The following is a 13841-nucleotide window of genomic DNA, read 5'->3' as shown; positions in this document are numbered from 1 at the left end:
TATACAAAAAACAGGAGTCTTCATAAGTGCTTATATACTATTCATGTTAAGTCCTATATACAGATTTTTCGATTCTCGATCGATAAAACGCGAAATACATAGCAGATATTCCCGTGGCCAGAAGAAATGCAAAAAAAAAAAAAAAAAAAGGAAAAGGTAAGTGTCCGAGTCGCTAACATCAAAAAGCGTACAAATAGGTATCAATACAAGAGAGAAATGGACGAATAACACCGTGAACACCGGCCAAGCATACACATCCGAGGGTATTCAAACAAAACGAAACGAAACCAAAGAAAAGATTAGAACGAGAGACAGGCTAGTACTTCGGTTTCCGAAGCCTGCGCCACATCTTCTTCATGACGTTTTGTTGCTCCGAATCAGACTCATCCCAGATATCAGGGTAGCTATCGGCCACCGGAGGCAGCTCTTCTGGCCTCAGCGGGTCTTCTGCTGAAGTGGGAGATACCGATGGAGATGATTGCTCACGAAGATCGGGCCGGGTCAAGGTCATCTTCAGCGTCATTTCCCGGTTCCCAGGTACCCGTCGGAGGGCCGGTGGAGGTGCAGCTGTGCATGCTTGCCGTTTGTTTGGTGGGTTCTTTAGGGTCTGTGGTGCTTTCGCAACGGTCGACAACCGGGACGATTTCCGACGATTCTTGTCATTCGAACAACGGTTACCGTGAACCGCTCCATTCGCGTCCTCAAAAAAAGTCCCGGTCAACTTCTGTACCTTTGGCGAGGCAAGACCCTCCGAAACCCTTTCCGGACGTTCTGAGAGGGCGTTATCGTCTTTACCGTCGTTCAAGGCCGGGAATCCGAACTCGATGGCTTCGTCGAATTTCTGTGGCGAGGCGAGGTAGACCCGTAGCTTAAGGCGGGCTTCAGGGTCTTGATAGTATTGTGCAGCGGGGTCAATGCTCGAGGTGGATGAACGAGGGGCGTGCATGGTCGGTCGTTGATAACCGGATGGCGGCCGGGAGGTCGAAGTGCGACCAACGATATTGGCCAGGGACGAGGGGACCGTGGAAGACTGGCTCGAACCGGGGACCGCGGGGTGAGAGACGGATGAAGCAGCTTTGCGAGCCTGGCGGTTCGCAGAGAAGGACATTGTGCGCCGGAAGGAAGGCTTCCTCCGCGGCGGTTGCTTGGGAACAGGATTGGCGTTGGTAACATGGGCGTGATAATCATCTAGTCTCAGGTCGAGGTCGCCATCCCCATCGAGCCAACGGAAACTGTCGTTGAGCGAGTTGTCCATCTCGTTGTTGTTGTTGTTGTTGTTGTTGTCGTCGTCGTCTTCGTCGTCGGGCTCTGCTTCCGTGTCCCAGTCGGAATCGGACGACTCGATATAAAGGGTAGAGGTTTGGGAGAGGTCGGTGGTGGTCGTGTCGGACGGCAAGCTTTCACAAGAAGGATGCGTTTGTTTCTTCTTCTGTTCCGATCGATACACAGCTTGGTCGGCCGAGTCAAAAATCACACTGTCGCGGTACACCTGACGAAGATAGGCGCGCTCTTCAGGCGAAAAGAACTTCTGCTGGACCTTGGGGGGTAACGATTGAAAGCACTGCAAATCGACCTGAGCGGAGAGATAGGCCAATTGCAAGGAGCCGAGCTGAGGTTTCTGAGCTGAGGAAGGAGAGAGGAGAGGGGGAGCGGTGACGGAGGAATTGTAAGAATCGTGGGAGGAGAATGTGTCGAGACGACGAGACCGTTTCTTCTTCTTGTTGTTGTTGTTGTTGTTGGAAGCCCTCCTTCTCACAGCTGAGCCAGCACTGGCACTGGCACTAGCAGGAGTAGTAGCAGTAGTAGTAGTAGTATGATTAGGCCGACGCCGGAGATTCTGGAAGTGGAGGCGCCGGGGCAGCGCACTGGCAAGGACCGGTGGGGGATAGTCAGAGCCACCATTGGCAGGTGAGCTGTGATCGCTGTGGGCTAGACGCATGCGCAGTCGTTCGGTATTCGAGAAGAACTGCAAAAGGAACAAGCGGCCTGTGTGTTAGCAATCATACTTTTGTCTAGTACGTATCGGTTCTCCAAAGTATGCTTTATTGGAGTGATAGTGCTGATTGAGTGCGAACGGGACCTGTTCACGCCCTGAGCACTCAGGGGAAGAAGTAATATGGGAGGAACGCGCCGTCAGCCGATGCGCGACCCTCCCAAAGGGGAAACCGTGAAGCGATAGCGTGGTCCACCATCGGGTCATGATCTGCCAATGGCGGCGATGTTCAGGAGAAAATGCCGGCACAGCCAAAGAGAGTGATTTGACAAATAGCGGTACATAAAGAAATAGTCTGGGTTCATTTCCAGTATGGATACCCGGGTATATCGCAGTATCCACGCGGAGACGTTCGGGGATCGAGGGATTGGGATTGGGCAATTGGATTGGACGAAATGAACAAAGAGATAGCTTGTACTAACCTTTCTCTGTAATGCTGGAGGAAGAGATTCGTACTCTTCTTCGGTAAACATCATGGTGTACTCTGTACTCGGAACGGCCAGATACTCGGTATAAACTCGCTCCGTGTCAATAGTCGAGAAATCAATGTTCAACTGTCTGTACTCCGTAGCTTATAAGAGAGGGAAAGAGAGAAAAAGGAGCCGTCAGGTTGCAAATGCAGAGAGCCTGCATACATATATGACTGGTCGGTTTTGTGATGGTAATTCCCTCGTGGCTGTACTGTTGTTCACCGTAAGTTGGGCTGTCTGATGGATTGGGATAAAATCAGCCACGTTGGACGCCTCGAATGCGCCTGATCAGATATGAAGAAATAATATATCAGTGCCAATTGCAGAGTGCAGAGGAACACTTACATATAGTAGAACTCCGATACGTTGCGGTGCGTGGGATAGACCATGTGCATCCCAGGATCTTCTTTGATGAGATGTCACCCCGCGGTGATATTGATGTTTTAACACCACACTAGAGAAGCCAAGGGCGCCTCATGGGATTTGAAAGAGGGCACTATCTACTCTGGATTGACTGGCTTCATCATCGACTAATTTAGCTCAGGAACCTGTTTGGTCACTGTCTGGCCACTGTCTGGTATTATTCTGGGTGGGCGAATCGCGGAGGGGAATGACAGCTCACGGACTCCATAATGAGATAAGAATATCACAATGTGACCGCAGTTGTGATGAATTGCAGAAGTGGTTCCTTTTCCCCATCGGGCAGAAACACTCGTCGGCGCTTAGTTTTCTCCACGGGAATAACTATGGAGTACTCTGTACTCTGTACAGATACACCACTGCGAATCGCTGGTTTCACAGTACTCAACGTACCTTGCCGAGTGCATTTCTACTTGTACAAAATGCTTACTGGTACACTCAAAATTACCGCCAGACAAGGCAGAGTTTCAGGATGAGACACTTTTTCTAAAAGAGGCTAGATGCACTGCAAGGGGGCCAAGCCACCACAACGTGGCCAGTGTCCAATCATCGTCCACTAGTGGGGATCAAGGTTCACACTTTTTGCGGTGACGGTTCATTTCCTCGGTGCCTGATCCTGCCTGATCCTGCCTGATTATTGCCTGATCCTTGCTGTTCTGGGCAGTAGTTAGACTGAGAGAAAAGCCCTCATGATTGGCTTTTATATTCTCAAATCGTGAGGTCAACCACGGAGAACACCGTGAGGATCTACGGAACTGGTTAATCTCGTTTACAAGTACAGAGTACTCCCTGGTGTGCTACTCCAAGCTTTCAATCCCAACCAATAGTTAACTCCTATGTTATTATGTACTCCGGTCTAGCACCCCTGACCGCCACATGATATCCCCTGCACGCGAGCATCGACCGCTAAGTGCAGGGGATTTGAGCTGTCAGTTGCCGTTGTCTTGGTACTTGGTACTTAGCGGTACTTGGCTTCCGGTAGTTGTTCACCCTGGGAATTGTATGCGACTTTGAAACAATAGATTCTTGTACACCGAATGTCTCGTCAATTATACTTGTACTCCGTACTCCGTACAGTGGAAGTAGTACATTACAAGTACTTGTACCCCCCGTGCCCAACGTTCCACGGTACATACTGCCGAGTACGAATTGCCGAGACATCGATTGGAAAACCGATCCAGTCCAGTGATCATTCATAGTCTATCCTAGCAAGATCGGTCGATGCCCTGATATCAACTTTCACACGTGATTCTCCAAATAGCAAATGATATTACCCCATGGAGTAATAATGTCCAACGAATCTTGGACTCTTTGTTGAAGTTGAGATAAAGAATACGGCATACGGTGTACGCAAACCCACTTGAACACGTAAACGTAGCCGTTTGCAGGGTTCGTGCATCATTTCCCGATGTTTGGGCTATAAAATCGCCACTTATGCATGTCTGATTACAACCGTTTTCCAATAAAAACAGCCATGGCATATAGCACTCCATAATAAAATCCCATAAACAAGCATCAGATTTAACCTGAAACCGATCTCCATCCTGTAACAACCTAATCCCAACAGTCCCAGAAAGCTACCGTGACCGTTGCATCCTGTTTACTTTTTCCGGCCATAGCCCTATGAAACACCCGTGGAGTAACCGGGATTCGTCTCATTTATGGTCTTTGGAGGCGGTTGACTAACTCAAAGAGCTGGATACCGCAGCTATTAAGTCGTTGTCTCACTTGTGGAAGCTTCTAGGCGAGCTACTTCGGGGTCATGAATGTTGGGTGTTTCAGTGAGTGGACTATAGTAAGAGTAATATCATAATATGTCTGATTATACAGACACATACTCCGTATCTAAGTGAATGCAATGTTCAGATTGTCCATAGAAGGTTCTAACGAGATATTCACTGAATGGGAGTGGGGCTTTATTCCGAGGAAGGAGCCATCTAACGCCGACGTACTCACTTCCCAAATCGTCATCGCGGTGCCTTTTTGGTCCATTGGTCTACTTACTCAGGTCTATCTTCCTAGTCTGCTCTTTACCAGACACCAACCTGATAGAACACATTACGACAGACTCTGAGCCTTCTCTTAGCCAGGCTTGAACTAGTCTAAGGTTGGGCAACACGCTGACTCAACAGAATGCAGGCAGTGTGGGAGGAGGCCGAACAATACGGCGCAAGAAATTTCGGGAGTCTTTTTGGGATATCAAGTGCCAACTTATATCCGACAAAGAAGAGGAAGAGACCTTATTTAAGGTATTGATGGGCCCTATATCCTGCCTACCCGCTTTCCTGGGAACATACCGTAATGTGACAGACTGAAGCACCATGGCGATTCCAAGGCTAGAATCTGGGATGCCAACTGCACCTTGGAACCCACGTCTATGCCACTGATAAATACTCATCCGTCTTCTGCGAGGCCAGGGATTCTCTTTGGTGGTGGTGAAGTCACTCCAATCAGCCATTTCATCCACCATCGCGATATAATTGATGGGATATCAATCTCGCCCGATATCTAACCATTCTGATGACCCCGTGTTATGGGCCAAATAATTATACCTCCTCAAGGAGCGGGTGCTGTTAGATCATATGTTGGCAACATGTGAGACTCAATTTGTGCCGAATTCAATATTATGTGAGATTACTATTCTTTTGAACCTGAAATGAACAGATTCAAACATAAAGCCATCGTGATGTTGGCTGCCGCCACCTTCACCGGGAGTAACTGTCGCCTTTTGTTTTCTGACCTGCTAGGAACTTCTACTCGCTGCTAACTTGCTGATGGCTTGCACTGCGTGACAAGAACCAACGACAAGAAAACAAAGAACCTCACTGTGTGTAGGCTACGTTTTGTTCCGAAAAATCCGACCTATACGAGTTTTGTTGAACACGTTCCTTGCGGGGATGAAGGTGTTATCCAAAGCCGTATCCATGAACACATATGTCATCCCATGTCTATGGTATGCAACGCGGCCAACGTAGACAAGGTGATGGCGGACTTCAGATTATGTGTCAACCGTTTGATGATGGGAGTCCCTGACATTGTCATTAAGATGGGACGGGAGTTTTGTTGGCCATTAGAGAGCTCAAAGTGTATTGGATCAAGACCCATGACCTCGCTATCGACAGGGCAGATGGCTCAAAGTCCTGGAGATGCCTCCTCAGTAAGCGGTCTTTTGAGGCATTTTCTCAGGGTCACCCAGACTAACATTAGCCTAAGGCCGAGCTGCAAGCTATATGAAGCAGGCAAAAACTATGAGAATGTGGCCGACGGCGAGGCCCTGTTGAAGTCACCTCCACGGATGCCCTTAACTACAAAGATCGACGAGAATAGGCGGTTTCGCTGGATGGTATAGACACAGATTCGGACAACACCAGCCCTCTGCCTGGCACTGGATGAATAGCCCAGACTATAACGTCTTTATCATCGAGTTCCCTGGACCAGGCCATCCCTGGTTGCGGTAAGAGCCCTCTCTATCCTAGGGCTGAAACGAATATATCTGTCTGGCAGCGGGGGAGACACATGAAAAGGTACCAGAGGCCCCGGGGCAGACGCTCTAGTCGCAAGCATGCGAAGCTACCCCAACCCGATGTCACACCCTCTCTATGAGAACCAAGGACCGTGCTTACGAGTGTTACAGTGCACAATTGTTGGTACTTAGATGGAAATTTTGGAAATGATCACATCACATCCATTGAGCTATAGCCATTCCAGTGGCTAGTAGGAAGTACCCTACACGATATTCTCTAAGAAGCAAACCGAGTCACACTAAAATAGCTTGCAACACCGAAGCCAGCAAAGTTTCAGGTCCAATGTGGCATGGTTTCCAAACAGACTAATAAGTAAACATACAAAGTCCATATAGCTTCGCACTACATCCACCTGAAAGCGTCACAAATTTCCGGAACGAAAAGGACATCTACTCACCATGATCTCCCTAAAGCTTCCCGTCAAGGTGGCTTTCGAATTTTGTGATGAGCAATCCAGAGTATATATGATCATTATTTCGAGTATTGACTGATTGTGGCGTGAGCGCGCGAAGCGCAAAGCTAAGTACCTTAATGAGGAGAGAGCAAACATTGAGGGTCTGTCAGTTGACGAGTATTAATGAGGGCTAGTCAGGCACTGATGAAGAGAGATATCGAAAGCAAAGAAGGTTCTTTGTACAGCCAGGTCAAGTGTTGCGCTCTTCTTCCCCTACCACCCTTCACCACAATATTCTCAGCGAGAATAACGGGGCTACTATGTTACAAAACCTCAAGGCCCTAAGATGATTCAACTTTGAGCTTTGATGGCCGTATCATGGTACATTTACATCAACGAAGGAGAAGACAGCAGTGTGTGTCCATTGGAAAACACTGGCCGAAACAGACATCAATGGAATTCCGTTCGGCCCATGCACACCAAAACGTCGACAGATATTATGTTTGCAGAGCCCTTTTGTCTGCAGAGCCCTCTTCCCTGAAGGTTACGACATAAGGTATGACAACCAGAGAGGATCAACATAGTGGTCTTTTTATTATCATAGTGTCTATCTGAGCTTGTAAATGAATAATAATATCTATATTCCAGAGATAGGGCTAGTTCAGCTGAGATGCACGCGTCATTGCGAAGTAACATTCTAAACAATAATTTTTTAACACGTCTAAGTTTCAAAGTAAAGTAGTTCTCATAATACAACAAAATGCCACGAACACTCCGGTCTGGAAGAATAAATTCCCCGCCCTCACCCGAGAGACGGCCCGTGGAAACATGTACCCAACCCCAAGAATACACAATAAACACCGTCCCGGAACCCCTCCAGAAAAGGCCTATTTCCAAATGCTTCCTCGAGTACTGGAATAGAGATAAAGCGAGCAACTCTGAGGGGGATATAGAAGTCCCGATAAATAAAGTCATACTGGGATTTTAATTCAAAAGCCCCATTCATAATGGTACCGCGTTGGTTCCAGATGGGACGAGAGGGGCAGCATTAGACATCAGACCCGACGGGACTATTTCAAGAGACAGTAACATATATATCAAGACAATTGATTATACCGGCGCTAGTCCGAGAGCACATGCACACTGTCTCGATACCCGTGGGAATCCTTCAATTGCAATGCCTCCTCCGTGAAATCAAGAGAGATATGCTTTCATTCCAGTTTACGCTCGGCGATGACGGAAGATATCATGGCTACAGATATTTCATGTAAATTTCCCCATCCTAGGGCTACAAATGACTAATGCTAATTTATTTATTTAATCAAGTTTATTGTCCATACCGAGCCCTAGAGCTATGACAGACCATAAATCATGGACTCGAGGCCAGCAGCTATTCCACAGTCTCTTGTCCCTATGAGTTCCTGAGGCAACACCCCCGTTCTATAATCTTTCTGATCCTTTCCCTCGCCCCAGACCGCCTGTATGCGCAGGGCTTTCGAGCAGAGTGCTCTCCTTGTGTTTCAGAGCACTAATGCTAATTAACGTGTAGATAAAAACTCATCCACTAAGTGAAGATCAGAAGCATCATTCATCTCACACTCGCAGAAGCAATTACAGTCAACGATAGATTTGGCTATAGGTATGGTTCGGGTGAAAGTTTGAAAGATCCGGTGCAGAATGGGCGATTTCCGGCTTGATATCGGCATATACCGCTTTTTTGGACAGAATGGCATCTTAATTGAGCTGCATTTGACTGGTCTTCTATTCTCAAGATACTGTAAGCAGTATAGTAGAATGAAATATAATCAAGATAATGATGTCAGGGCTGTGGACAGTAAAAATCTAGTGTAAGCGTCAACACGACACTGGCCAAAATATGGTCTTCTCTCGCAAGCAAACAACTACTGAATAAATACCAACAGCTTCAATGCCAGCCCTCCGACCCGGCCAAGCCCAGCGTCCTCCTGCAAAAAAGCACGTAAAAACAAACCACCAAGAATACGAACTCCGCAACACCCCCAAGTCCTTCCAACAAACACGAATCTCCAAATGCACCCTCGAATACCGAGAAACCTGGGATACGATAAACCTCGGCGGAAATACAATCAAAGACGATGACGGACACAGCATCCCCAAGAACAAAGTCATATTGAGGATTCACTTCAGCCGTCCTGTCCATAAGAACAAAGCGTATGCGCCGAGGGGAACAACCGGGTTGTTATTGGAAGTTAGGCCGTATGGGCATGTTCCGGAAGAGAAGTATGGGCTAATTGATAGTCGTGTGTATGTGAGGACGATTGGGTAAAGGGGGATAGTCCGGGTGTCTTGCGTAGTATTGATTTGGCCCGGGATCAAATTTTTGCACTGAAAGATATAATGTATTGGATTGAGTGGAGTAAAATGCTGGGGCTTCGGTTTATCTTTGATGGGAATGAATTTGTAGGTTGTAGACATTTTATGTGAGTCCTTCCTCATCTAAGCAATCGGCCCTCCTCCATTTGGCGATGGTATGTTAATTTCTATGGTTTCAGGACGCAACACATCCGCTAACTGCGAGAAGAATATGTCTTGAGACTCGCGTTCACGGAGATCGTCACAGTAAATGACAGCCTCAACCTCAGATACGGGCCGGAAGGATGTTCTTGGGAAGGTCGAGTACAGTGTGGATGGTTTCCTACCGACTATATGCCACTGCCTCTTTTTTTAGCGGCGCGGGGCCAGGTGACGAAAGAAGAAGCAACTGGTCAGATTACTGTCTTCGGCAATGATAGCATGCGCTACATTTGCTTTGAATGGTCTCACCCATTATGACTACTCTTGGCAATAGGCGATACTCTAGTACTGATATAGTTGCAATCTATCTCATTTCCTGCTGCTACCTCCGGTATCTGGAAAGCTTTATTTCTGGAGAGAGTAAGCCGTCCTATTCTGAATATGCATGTACGGAAGCTGTATCTGGAGAAAGCCACCTTCACTGTGGATTTGGAAGCTAGGGCAAGAAAATTCGCACTTACTCACCTAAAGGAAACAGCCCATACGATTGGTTTGGCCATCTGCTCTTTATTTTCACTGCCAGCTCCGTCGTCCTCCCCAAGCTCTCTAACTCATCCAACTGCACATCCGTAGCCAAAGCAAATGGCCTTTGCTCAATGGGATAGGTGGCACGCCATCATGCGATGTAGTCATGTTCGTGCAAGCTGAGTCGGAGTTCAATGAATATTCTTTATAAAATATTTTTTCCAGCACCCCGTCTCTCAGCACCCTTTACCATGTCCTGCTAAAGCATCAGGCCAAGTGAACCAGCATCGACTAACATTGTCGCAAGCCAATTTCAGGTTCGAACTATCAATTACAACACCACCAGCCCACAGGCACCCGAGAACGTCCACTACCAGTCACACCAAATGTGACATTGGATGACTTTCTACCGCAAGTCGTGACGAATAACATGCTGCCAATCTAAGTCGAGTTCGATGGACGCAGATTCAAGGGCTGTAGGGATTTCATGTGAGTCCTATGTCAATTCAATGTCACGCCCTACTCTCGTTGTGATCGTCGATCCCACAATTGGTACGATATCACCAAAAGGCCCGGAGCTGCTGGCCCTTACCCCGGCCCAAGTGGCCACTTCGCACAGCAGCTAAAACCATCGGTATGGCCTGGGGGGCTGTCATCTGGGGTCTTCCCCACGGCGTATCGTTCCTATTCCTTTGCTTGCGCGTTTGTATCAGAGTCTGATCAGTTTGGCGGTTAGGGTTATGTTGGCGACTTATTTTCGAGAACCAAGATGTGTCTAGCACGCTTCGTTGACTAGTATTGTCCGTTTACTTTGTTTCCTGATTTCTTTACTTGATAGATACAAAAAAGTCGCGGCAAGGCATAATGTGTATTAGGGTATATATCCTCCAACACAACCCCCCAAGTACCATTCTCGATATACAAAAAGACCAAGAAACGACTACAAGACATTAAGCACATTTTGCATCGCGGCCGTATTCGAATCCTCTCTCCTCGACACATACGCCCGCACTTCTTGTACATTAAGCCCAGCCCCAGCCCCAACCTGCGTCGTCCCACCCCCGGCACCTCGTCCGGACCGCGCACCGGCATTGTTCCCTGATCCTCCGTTGGCGCCGCCGCGGATCCGTTCGCGGAGAGCCTCGAATCCGATGACGAAGAGACTGCCGACTTCGAGGAGGACGTCCAGGGCGCCGCCAGGTGCTTTGACTTGTTCGTCGATGTCCCATGATTTCAGCAGGTCTGTGTACTGGGTCATGTCTTTGGTGACCATGAGGCCTCCGGTGCCGTTGACGACGAAACGTTTGAAGTGCTCGAGGAGGAGGTTGCGGGCGCCGAACGCGATTTCTGTTAGGAGTTGGCGGACGTTGGGGCCGCTGGATGGTAGTGAGGATAGGGCGAGGTTGTGCACGCGGGTTAAGAAGGTACAGATCGATGCACATGTCTAGTCATATTAGTACGCTATAGTAGATTTCCGGGAAAGGTGACTTACCGGTGTCTGCAGCTTCTCCATCCAGGCCGCGCTATCACCTTCTTTGGGTCTGAAATCGTTCTTCTTCTGACCTGAGAGAAGCTTGCCCACCCATGTCAAGACTGCGTCGATAGTCTTCTGTTCCATCGTATTGATCTTTTCTTCAATACGCATCGTGGTCAAGTTGGTTTTCTTCTCCATCTCACGGCGTGCCGTGATGTTGCCCGCCGCAAGCGGGATGAGCACCGTGTTGATACACATAACCATCAAATTCGTGACACCGATGATGCTCCGAACACCTGGTAGATACGCGAAGTCCGGCTCATTCTTGGCCGTTTCCTGCGATGTCGCGGCGTCCAGAGCAGCGTCGAGACAGACTTCAATGTATCCTTCACCCATCATCGAGAGCAGCAGGTTCAACAGCGCGGACACATCCCTGGATGTCTCGTTGTTCACGCTCAATTCCAGTCCACGACCGACTGCTTCTGCGAGCCACTTGAGCATGCGCTTTGCATCGGATAGACTCAGAAGACCGTCTTCTTCGGTCAGTTTGATTTCACTCGGGCGTTGAGAATCACTGGATTCTCGCAGACCGGCCAGCTGTAGTAACATTCTTCTCTGCGTTGGCGAGTATTCGGACGATTCAAGACGATTGATATAAGCATCTCTAGCAGAAGAGAGGAATTCGGTTCCAGATTTGGCCAGAGACGCCATGAATGTCGATGCGGCCTTCTTCCGTCGGGCGTGGAAAGTCGTAAACTTAAACAGTAGAGACGTATATAGTTCTTCCAAGTTCTTCTTCTCTCTTTCAATGTAGGAAGACCCAGCGAAATACGGGACGAACAGGTCCTCTAATTGCTGGTCCAAAACCAGCGCTATCTGGGAGGAAATTGGATCCGGGTGCTCTGTCAACCCGTGCGATTTCAGGTCATCAACCAGGGAACCAATGTAGTTGCGCGAGCTTTGCAGAGACCGCAAGAACGCTAACAAGGAAACACTACTGGCATTTTCCAGCACCAGCTCGAGTCTCTGCTGGATGGACTGCTGGAACACACGCTGGAGGAACTTCCCAAGGACCTGTTCATAGTACGGAAAGGCACGTTTGATGATGGCTGATTCCTCCTGAACCACGACTTTAACCTCATCAATCAGCGACTGGAGACTGGGCTCGACTTTCAGAGGTTCAGCATCCGGATCGGCCAATTTCTCCCATGACTCTGGGTCAACTCCCACTTCCTCTGTGACCAATTGACTCCGGTCGATGAAGAACTGATGCTGGTTGACGAATAAAGCGATGACACTTGAACCTCCGTTGAAATCCTGAAGAACCGTCGCACAATCCTTCATGCCTTCGAAGTTCGCTTTCCGGTAGAAATCGTCAAACTGCTTCAACAAGTCCTTCTCTAGAGTTTCCGAGAACTTCTCGATAATCTCTCTCGTATTCCGCTTGCTGCCGCCATCCGCGTCCTCGTTCAGAGACGACGAACTATCGAACGCACCATTGGTCTTCCCGCCAGATTCATCCCAACTCTTAGGATCGAGTCTCTGGCTAATCCGCAGTAATTGCCGCGCAATATGAGCCGAGCGCACCTTGGCTTCGCCACTACCCGATCTCCGTAGGTTCTCCAACAACGTAAGATCTCCCCGATTGCAAACCCCATCCCAGCACTCGAGCAGAAAATGCGCATCCAGCGCCCGACGTCTCTGCCGGTCGAGCTCTTCCAACCGTCTTCCCGTTTCCACAGCCATATTCCCCGTTCCACCCGTCACCTCGCTACTGGGGAGACCTGCTCCATTCAGCGACGTGTCCAGTTGCTGGAACGAGTCGATCGTCTGCTTCAGTTTCCGGCCGAGGGAGCTGACATTCTGCGCGTGTTGTGCTTCGGCTCGTCGAGCGGCTGCCGAGAGTTCATTCTCTTTGATCTCCAGATCACCGGATAACTCGCCCAGTCGCCGTTGCGCATTTTCAAACGTCCGAATGAGCGGTTTCGGATCGAATGGCTGGTTTCCGCTGGCGGATCCGATGATCGAGCGACGGTTGGAGATTGCGCTATCGGAGAGGGACTCGATGAATTCCTTGACGATGAAGTCGCGGTTCGAAAAGTCTTCAAGGGTGAAACTGGGGCCTTTGGGATAGACGGAGCGGGACGCGGGGTTGGAGGAGTTTATGGACGCATTGTCCGGCATTTTGGTGGTTGATGGCAGTCACCTGCCAGCATGGGGACGAGACAGGAGTGTGGTGCAAAGATGCGATTAAAAATGAGCGATTCCACCTGGTGGTGGGTGGTTGTTCATCTCTACTTCAGAGTTGTGATCGGAGTTGGATTGTAGTTGGCATTCCGCGCGGCGGTGTTCTGCCGGAGACAGGATTCCACAATTCAACCATGTACGAAGTGCAGAGTAAGAATACGAATTATTCTGGATATCTTATTCATGGCCATTGCCAGTGGTATATTATGTTCTACTGCAAATTCAGTTGCTGTAATTGAGGACGCGCATGATATGTCATGTGACGGTATATCCGGAGTATACTACTAAATAAATGCATTCC

At 48.7% G+C, this 13841-nt stretch overlaps 3 protein-coding genes across 3 annotated transcripts; 1 reads left to right on the top strand and 2 right to left on the bottom strand.

The window, feature by feature from the left end:
* Positions 1-155: 155 nt before the first annotated feature.
* ASPGLDRAFT_43097 (uncharacterized protein) lies at positions 156-2794 on the bottom strand. The gene is made up of 2 exons (XM_022545742.1): positions 2416-2794; positions 156-1966 (listed from the first exon to the last, which is right to left on the bottom strand). Exons 1-2 carry the CDS (start codon positions 2467-2469, stop codon positions 317-319), a joined length of 1704 nt encoding a protein of 567 aa, XP_022404686.1. The 5' UTR covers positions 2470-2794; the 3' UTR covers positions 156-316.
* Positions 2795-8478: 5684 nt separating this feature from the next.
* ASPGLDRAFT_22789 (uncharacterized protein) lies at positions 8479-9106 on the top strand (the record flags this gene model as incomplete). The annotated part of the gene is made up of 2 exons (XM_022543219.1): positions 8479-8578; positions 8724-9106. The coding sequence occupies 2 exons, from the start codon at positions 8479-8481 to the stop codon at positions 9104-9106; spliced, it is 483 nt and encodes a 160-aa protein (XP_022404685.1).
* Positions 9107-10667: 1561 nt separating this feature from the next.
* ASPGLDRAFT_55265 (exocyst subunit SEC10) lies at positions 10668-13648 on the bottom strand. Its single transcript, XM_022548126.1, has 2 exons — positions 11312-13648; positions 10668-11263 (listed from the first exon to the last, which is right to left on the bottom strand). Exons 1-2 carry the CDS (start codon positions 13475-13477, stop codon positions 10760-10762), a joined length of 2670 nt encoding a protein of 889 aa, XP_022404684.1. The 5' UTR covers positions 13478-13648; the 3' UTR covers positions 10668-10759.
* Positions 13649-13841: the final 193 nt, after the last annotated feature.

The sequence above is a fragment of the Aspergillus glaucus genome, assembly GCF_001890805.1.
Source record: "Aspergillus glaucus CBS 516.65 unplaced genomic scaffold ASPGLscaffold_3, whole genome shotgun sequence".
Taxonomy (NCBI): domain Eukaryota; kingdom Fungi; phylum Ascomycota; class Eurotiomycetes; order Eurotiales; family Aspergillaceae; genus Aspergillus; species Aspergillus glaucus.
Note: the sequence above shows the minus strand (reverse complement) of the source record. Positions and strands in the feature narration are given on the sequence as shown.

Excerpts from the sequence above, each read along its gene's own strand:
- ASPGLDRAFT_43097 (XM_022545742.1), bottom strand. The coding sequence starts at position 2,469 with ATGATGTTTACCGAAGAAGAGTACGAATCTCTTCCTCCAGCATTACAG. Across the intron at positions 1,967-2,415 it reads CTCCAGCATTACAGAGAAAG|TTCTTCTCGAATACCGAACG; the intron begins GTTAGTACAAGC and ends TTCCTTTTGCAG.
- ASPGLDRAFT_55265 (XM_022548126.1), bottom strand. The coding sequence starts at position 13,477 with ATGCCGGACAATGCGTCCATAAACTCCTCCAACCCCGCGTCCCGCTCC. Across the intron at positions 11,264-11,311 it reads TGGAGAAGCTGCAGACACCG|ACATGTGCATCGATCTGTAC; the intron begins GTAAGTCACCTT and ends TAATATGACTAG.